The sequence below is a fragment of the Artibeus jamaicensis genome, unplaced genomic scaffold (genome assembly GCF_021234435.1).
Source record: "Artibeus jamaicensis isolate MK-2021 breed Jamaican fruit bat unplaced genomic scaffold, CSHL_Jam_final scaffold_474, whole genome shotgun sequence".
Lineage (NCBI taxonomy): Eukaryota > Metazoa > Chordata > Mammalia > Chiroptera > Phyllostomidae > Artibeus > Artibeus jamaicensis.
In genome coordinates, this window is record NW_026522046.1 from 3,955,286 (window position 1) to 3,963,772 (window position 8,487).

Consider the following 8,487-nt stretch of genomic DNA (forward strand, 5'->3'; position numbering starts at 1 on the left):
AGGACAAAGCCTTCTCACACCTGAAAGGCTGCGTATGTCAGCAGTGAGAAAACCTATAATGACATAGGAAAGTTATACCCAATACCAGCTTCACTGCTTAGCAATAGTGAATCTTAGGGTGAGTCTCTACCACTCTCTAAAAGCTTAGTTTTTTCAACTGTAAAGTGGAGCTCATGATAGGAGGACACCAAATGTCGCTGTGGGGACTGGATGAGAGAACACATACAGCGCCTCCTTAGGCCCAGGTGCACAGCAAAAGCCAGAGGATGCTCAGAGGATGCTAACCTTGTCATGTTTCCCTCACCAAGACTTGGCTAGGACTTAAGTCCAAGAGGCTTTTCCTCATCCGCAGGAAAGAAAGAGACGAGCACTCAACATAGTGGGTGCTGTCAACTCCAGCTCAGAGACTCTTCCAGAGGTTGCCAAAAAGAGCGTGCTCTTAAAATTAACACTGAATGACGTCTCAGGACTGTGCTAGCAATACCAAGAGATGGATGTAAATTTAGAAAGACTGTAATGAAACAAAAATTACAATCATCTCCTGGGACATGTAGTTCTTTTCTGGTTGCCAGATTTCCTGGTCATCTAAAGTGTATGTGATATATTTATTCCTGTGGAAATAATTGATGAATATAGAGTCAAGCAGAGCTGAAGCCAAGGAGAGACAGGAGGAGGACTGCCAGGATCCAGAGGGAAACAATGTTTAAATCTCCTTTAGAGGTTTCCATTGTAATTGACCTTCAGCCTTATGAACACTGCTCCAGTTACAATGTGTATAACTTGTCCCACCCAGTCAGTCTGATTTTGCATCTTTCTGCTTCTTGCCCTATAGTCACAGAGTCATAAACTCTCAAAGTTGGAAGGGGCATTTTAGGCCAACCTCTCTGCAAAGCAGGAATCCTCTGGTGGTTAACACTTTCACCTGCAACTTTTGCTTGTGTATTCTCACGACAGGAAGTTCACTGCCTTGTGACGTAGCTTGTTCCATGGTTGGGCAGTTCGTTCGGCTAAGTTCTTCCTTATCTGCCATTCTGCAACTGCTCCCCCACACTGAATTGGTTCTCCCACTGACAGCAGCCACTCAGAGTGACTCTAATTCTTCTTCCACATGAAGAAGGTGCCTGTTGTTCTATCTTCTACACACTAAAAAGTCCCAGATTCCACTTTTACTCCACCTCCAATACGGTGTCTAAACCCTCGGCTTCTAAGTAGCCCATCTGGGGGGTTGCTTCATTTTATCACGATCTGTATTGGCCCCGGGGAAACATAACAAACACTCCAGATGGAACTGAACCACCTGACAGAGCACGGCAGCCCCTCTTCCAGAGCCTGAGATCAAGTACTCCTCTTCTGGGCTTCTCCCTTCTCCCTCACTCAACTTCCAGTCCTCCCATTGGGTCCCCAATGACCCTGGGAACAGACACAAACTTGGAAGTGCCAGAGACAAGTGAGAGGAGGAGGAGGGGATGACATAGCTCAGTTTTTTGCCCTGGAAGCCAAGGGCACCCAACCAGGCAGGCTGTCTCCAAAAATAGCCTCCTATCCAAAGAGTCAGCCTCTTAGTAACTTCCTGGGAGCCCTTCATTCCAGCTCTCCAGGGTGTGGTCCCCAGTGTCCCTGTTTCCATTTTCTTTCCACCCTTTCCGGAATTTGATGGACTGGCTTCATTTAGGCACAGGCATTGACAACCATTGTTCCATATGTCCAAGGTCACTTACAAATATATTTTTTATGGAAATAGATTAATGCCTGTCAACAGAAGACTGATGAAGTAAACACATCTGTAATATAGAATGTGGTGCAGCTGTGCAAAAAAAATAGGTATACCCTGATAATGGAAATACCTCTAATAAATATAGTAACATGAAAAAGGCAAATTTGTAAAGTTGGCAGTCATGATGTAACCCACTGACTGAGTTTTTTAAATGTATCTGAGGGAAATGAAGGCAAAGATGGGGGGGGTGATTTTTTCCCTACTTGCAGATTCTAAAACAAACAGATTTCATTTACTATTTGTGTGAAGCAGCTCCCTGACCTATATCTTTCACCCTTTGCCATTTGACGAACTCACAGCTGGAAGGGCCTGGAGAACTGAGCGCTGAGTCCCTGAGGCAGCATGCCCAGGGTGGCAGGCATCTGAGCCAAGGCCACACAGCCAGCCAGTGACAGCAGGAGAACGCAAGTCCCACTGCGGGCCCTTACATAATGGGAGTCCCAGTGGCTTAAAGAGACGGCTTTTATTGAATGACTAAATCAGATCAACTAACATTTTTCTGTTAGTCGAGTCAAAAATTCCTACTCGGGTATAACAGTGAGTCAGAAGGAGTCAAGATTCTTCAAAATCAGAGTGGGAAAGGGGAGCCTGTCTCTTGCCAGGGGGGAAAAGCACAGGCACAGTTGACAGGGCCTTGCCTTCTCCGGACTTCCCTACCTTCGGCCATAAAGCAGAGGTGAAGGGATGAGCGAGAAGGGATAAGAGAGATTTGGCAGCGTGGGGTGCTCTGCACACTAGGTGTTCACCTGAGCCACGACCTCATCCTCAGAATGAGAGACTGGTGGCAATGCTACCTGAATACGTGCTGCTGTGTGGGCCTTCGGTCTGTGACCCCCATTCCACATGGATGGATACTGTTTCTCAGGGAGAGGAGGCTGGGTTCAAGTCTGATTTATGCCCAGCTAACATGGAGCTGCTGGGCTATCTCATGGATTACCTCATTCAATACTCACCAAATTTTTTATCGAAGAAGTTCAGAAGTCACTTGCCAAAAGCCTGCAGCTGCTTAAAAGTGGACCCCATCAGGTCTCCTGACTCTAAACGCCCTTTACCTAGTCTCTTTGGGGCACAGGACCTGGCAGGAAAACTCACGTAAGCAGTAAAACTTAAGTTCTCAGGTTGGCACTCTCTCTGTCTCTTTCTCTCACACACGCACGCACACATGACAACGACGGCAGAGACCGTCAAGCACAACAATACGTTGAATATGCATCACACAACTCAGTGAAATATTTCTGGCTGGACCAATGTCACACACGCACTTCAAAGTGATCTGGGTGGAGTAGGGAGTTATGTATCAGCCATGAGTTTCGATAACCATCAAAGAGAAATGATTGTATACGGGGGTTCCTTACACCATTTCATATGTTTGAAATTTTCCGCAATAAGACTTTTTAAATAATGCATCACATAAGTGATCATTTCTCACTCAATGTGTCATCTGGTATGGGGTTCCATTTTAACTGATTTTCTGCCTGTTAACATGGTAAGAGAAATATTAGGGCCAAAAGTTTCTGCAGTTCATGAAAATCCCAGGTATAACGATAATAGCTATCACTTACTGACTGCTTCCTGTATACCTGGCACTATACTGGGCTCTTTTGCTAGGATTTTATTTAATTTTTACAATGGCCCAGTGAGGTAAGAAAGTGAGCTTAAGTACCTTCTCCACATCTACACTGGTGATAATTTATGAAATCCTTAATTGCTTGTGCTCTTAACTTCTACTGTTCCCACAACACAGAATACTTAAGTATTTTAAGACTTTATAGGTAACTGGGACTAAACCTATGAAGTCTTTTTAAATGATAATAGCCTTTAAAGTGTATCTTAGTAATTCCAATTTTAGGATTCTATCCCTTGGAATTTATCTGAAATATGAATAGAGATTTATTCACAAACATGTTGATCTCAGAATTGGTTGCATTAAGGGAAAAATAAGAAGCGTTTGACTATTCAGTAGCGGCCTCCACCCAGGAAGTCCTCCTTTCCCACTGCTCCATTGTTGGGGGGGGCTGCCCCTCCTCTCGGTCCACAGCATCCTGCACTAGTGCCTTGTTACCCTGATGCCTCTCCAATGTACTGTGAGCTTTTTAAAAGCTGAGCTCTTTTACGTCTTTGGTTTAGAGTGGGCATTTGAATACATGAGGAATGCATTAACAAATGACCTTAGAGTTGCTTACTTAATACCTATAGAAACTGAAATCTGGGGTGCGAAAATAAGCTGTTGGAGGTCACAAGGGCAGGACTAGGACCAAGACCGTATGTGGGGCCCTTCCTCCTCCATCTTAAAGACTTCTTCAAATATAAAAATAGCTGTTGTTTGCCAAAAAAACAAACAATCCAATTAAAAAATGGGCAGAGAACCTGAAGAAACACTTCTTCCAAGAAGACACCCAAATGGCCAACAGGTGTATGTAAAGTTGCTCAACTTCCCTAGCTATTAGGGATATGCAAATCAAAACTACAATGAGATGCCACCTCTTGCACCTGTGAGAATGGCCATTAACAAGACCAGCTTTCCAGTGCTGTTAGTGGTGCTGTTAGCATTCTCATAAACATGGTGAACATACCCAAAACCCACCACACTTTCTGTAAGAAGTGTGACAAGCATCAACCCCACAAAGTAACACAGTACGAGACGGGCAAGGATCCTCCGTACGCCCAGAGGAAGCAGTGTTGTGACAGGAAGCAGAGTGGCTGTGGTGGACAGACTGAGCCGATTTTCCAAAAAAAGGCTAAAACTACAAAGAAAATTGTGCTGAGGCTTGAGTGTGTTGAGCCCAACTGCAGATCTAAGGGAATGCTGGCTATTAAGAGATGCCAGCATTCTGAACTGGGAGGAGATACGAAGATAAAGGGCCAGGTGATCCTGTTCTAACCCTCATTTTTTGTTTTATTATGTGCCCATAAAATCATGAGGATATGTTCAAAAAGAGAGCGAGAGAGAAGTAATAGCAAGTGTTAGAAAAGTTGGAAAGAAAAAGAAACCCTTATTCACTGCTGATGAGAATGCGAACTGGTACAGCCACTATGGAAAACAGTACGGAATCTCTCCAAAAATTAGGAACAGTTACCATATGACCCAGCAATCTGTCTTCTGGGTATCTACCTGAAAAATTTGAAAACATTTATTCGCAAAGATACATACACCCCTACATTCACTGCAGCATTATTCACGGTGACCAAAACATGAGAACAACAGAAGTGTCCTTCAATAGAGGATTGGATAAAGAAGATGTGGTGCATATACACAACAGAATACTACTCAGCCATAAGAAAAAATGAAATACTACCATTTGCCACAATATGAATGAACCTTGAGAATATCACGCTAAGTGAAATAAGTCAGACAGAAAAAGTTAAGGACCATATGACTTCACTCATATGCAAGATATAAAACTGAAAGCAACAAATGAGTAAACAGGAAAAAGAAACAAACCAAAGAACCCTCACAGACACAGACGACAGTAGAGGATTAGCAGAAGAAAAGGGGTAGAGAGACAGTACAGAGTAAAGGGGGTCAAATACATGCAGACAGAAGATGACCTGACCTTGGGTGGTGGGCACACAATGCAACACACTGATCAGGTACCATGGAAATACACACTTAAAACGTATACAACCTTATTAACCAATGTCACCCCCATAAATTTAATTTTTTAAAATGGCTGGTGTTGGAATGCTTGAGGCAGGGGTGGGAGTGAGGGAGGAAGCTGGAGGCCCCTTCCTCTGCAGAGCCTCACAGAAGTGATCAGATCCAGTAGGACTACCTGGCCTTGGAGATACTGAGCAGCAGACATGCATGTGATGAAAGAAAAGGCAGAGCTCTGATGCAGACGTAGAATCTGATGTGTATGTATGAGAAGGTTAAGCAAGAAAAGCAAGAGACAAGAGATAACTGCACACACAGTGTATCATCACTGCCTTCAAACAATGGAATTTTTTTGTTTCTCTGTACTTCTTTTCTACTTTTCCAAATTGTCTTCAATGGACATGCTTTATTCGTATAATCAGAACGCTAGACAAAATCTAAATCACCAAATTAATTCTGAAGGCTAACCCGACCTTTCTAATAATGGCTTAGAAAAATCACTCCAGAATTTAATGTGAAACTTTGTTACTGTTACATATAAACCTATGAGAAGTACATCTATCAGAATCAGAACATGTGCAGCACACATACAGATGAGCAAGAAAAACCTTTCTGTTTTTGTTTTTCCCAGTTGGGCTCTGAGTGAACAAATCACTGACACCAGGTCTGAGCAAATTCTCGAACTCTAATGTTCCAGGAAATTACTATGAATTTCATTAATGAATCATCCCTGTCATTTTTTAATGCCACCTCATACACACATTTGTAGAGAGCTATGCTCTCTTTGAAACCTTCCCTCTTCCACTCTTCCATTTTACCTCCTGCTCTTGTTTGACTCATGAAGAAAAGGGGTATCCCCATCCCAGCTCAATACTGAGATAAATTATGTGTATTTTCTGAGGGCAATTCCTAAGGGAAGATCCAAATGTGTTCTGAGGTGGTGGGGGTGGGAGGCATGGACAGAGAATGGAAGAGAATGGGTCGTGTTCTTTCTGACCCCAGACTGAGCACAGGACACCCCACCAACCCACCTGATTGCCAGTGAACATAGAATGAATGACTGGAATGACGTTAGGTCTCACCCACTTGGACCAAAAGTTCTGTTTTTGTTTTTGATTTGTTTTTTGACTAAATTTATTTACCTTAAAATCACACACTTCACAGCCACCCAAAGTCCCCCTTTATAGCTTGGCAAATAATCACACCCCTTTGTGACTAGGCAGGGCCTCCTTGAGCACAGGGCTCACACTCTGGGGGTGTTTCCCCCCATAATTCTCTACCAGTAAAAAGAGCACCCAGGCCTGCCGAGTGGTCTGAACAGTCCTAAAACTGTTACCTGTAGCCTGTCAGGTGCCACAGGTCACCTGACTTAATACTCACAGCAACCCCAGAAGACCCAAGCATGTTCTTCCCCTCACATCATACAATATCCCTGCTGGTTCTCAAGGAACGCAGGGGAGAGGATGGATGGCCTGAAGCTGCTGCTTCTCTAACTCTAAGGCCTAAGCATCCTCATTCCACTAGAGTAGCCTGTGCTGGCAGAAGGGGCTCCTGCTGTACTAAGAAGGAAACTGGAGCCCAAGAAGTTCAACAGCACAAAGAGCTAAAGAAGGATTTGTCTTTTCTGGCTTTTTGTTGCCCCTTGTTCTATGATTATACTCAAAGCAGCTCCCTACTTGGAAATAGGAGTATGTGGGGCACAGGGCAAGAGTAAAGGGAACCATTTGGTAAACAGTAAAAAAAACCGATCCCCAGTGATAACCTCGCCGAATCTACCATTGGGATCTATGGCGTTTTTAAATAACCAAAACCTGTTGAAATCCTTAAGGAATTCATTATCTGACTTAGAGGGTGTTGTTACAACAACCATCATAACTCTGACTTTACTGTGGCATACCAAGAAAAACTCCTGCGATGCAACCATCTCCCTTTTACATAAAAAGAGGCACTAAAAGCAGACACCTTGCTGCGTGTCCTAAGGCAAGTAATTTCTCCTTGCCGGGCCTCAGTTTTCCCATCTGAAAAACAATAGGAAATCGTCATCTGACCAGATGATTTCTGAAGTTCCTTATGCCCAGCAGAATCACCATGAAAATCAACACACTGGGAACCCTCAGAAAAGAAACCAATGCAGCCAGGAGATAACAGGACGGGGGGAAACAGCATGTTAACTTTGGGGAAACCCAGCCTCCAAGTATTTTTGGGTTTGGCTTTGTTTTGTTTGCTTTTTGTTTTCCTACTTGTCCTCTGCCAAATACAAAAATAAGCAGCTACTTACGTGGACCTCTAATTTTTAAAAAATTAATTAAATAAAGTCAATGAGAACAAAGCTTTGTCCTCCCACAAGTGGCTTAGGAGTAGCCTGCTAAGAGACACTTTCTTCCCAGCAGGGCCATGTCAACAGGCCATGTTGTGCCCAAACAAAGGCCTTCTGGCGCTGGCATGGGAGGCAAAACATCTGAGTCTCCACACTTGGCCCTATTCCAAGTTGAGGGGAGGGGAAAGCCAAGAGAGAAAAATAACTAAGCTTATGAAAGGCTAGAAGAAGAGTAAAGAATTACTAAATCTATCTTTTTCTCAAATGAATAACGAACTCTTCAAAGGGATAATGGAAGGGTGCAGCTTTCCATCTGAATTACTTTCTTTGTTTAACTCTGTTTTGCCTTAAGCCACACTGCTTTTAAAGCCGACCACAGAACCCTAGTTTCACCTTTAGTGGCCCGCCAGTGTGGGAGTTGGGAGACCCATACCCAAGTCCTGTCTCTGTCACAGATTTGGGCTTAAACATGGACAAGTTGCTGAACTCCACAGGTCTCCATTTCCCACCTATAACATAAGTCGGTTCAGTGGTTGCTCTCCAGACTCTCAATGAAAGTGGCGTGGGGCTGGAGGCTCCCCACTTTCCCCCAGAGACCAGTTAATCTCCAGCGGTACTAGCCACGGTGAAGCCACAACCCAACTGCTCAGCAAGCACACTTAAGCAGTGGTGCCTGCCTCCCTCCTCCCACGGTCTTTGGGGTTTACTCCTGCACCAACAGCATCACCTAAAAAGCCAGTTCATCCTCCCCAACACCTTGCAGCTGCCTGAGCAGGTCTTATTAACCAAAACCCGCAAAGC

The 8,487-nt window shown here is 44.0% G+C and overlaps 2 protein-coding genes across 6 annotated transcripts in view; one reads left to right on the forward strand and one right to left on the reverse strand.

Annotated features, from left to right (window-relative positions):
* Positions 1 to 8,487, reverse strand: part of ST6GAL1 (ST6 beta-galactoside alpha-2,6-sialyltransferase 1) — a 129,904-nt gene that overhangs the window by 120,129 nt on the left and 1,288 nt on the right. The window lies entirely within an intron of this gene.
* On the forward strand, positions 4,335 to 4,655 carry LOC119039093 (60S ribosomal protein L36a-like). Its single transcript, XM_037131754.2, has one exon. It carries the CDS (start codon positions 4,335 to 4,337, stop codon positions 4,653 to 4,655), a length of 321 nt encoding a protein of 106 aa, XP_036987649.2.

What these genes read in the sequence shown, in the direction of transcription:
- LOC119039093 (XM_037131754.2), top strand. Translation starts at nt 4,335, where the DNA reads ATGGTGAACATACCCAAAACCCACCACACTTTCTGTAAGAAGTGTGAC.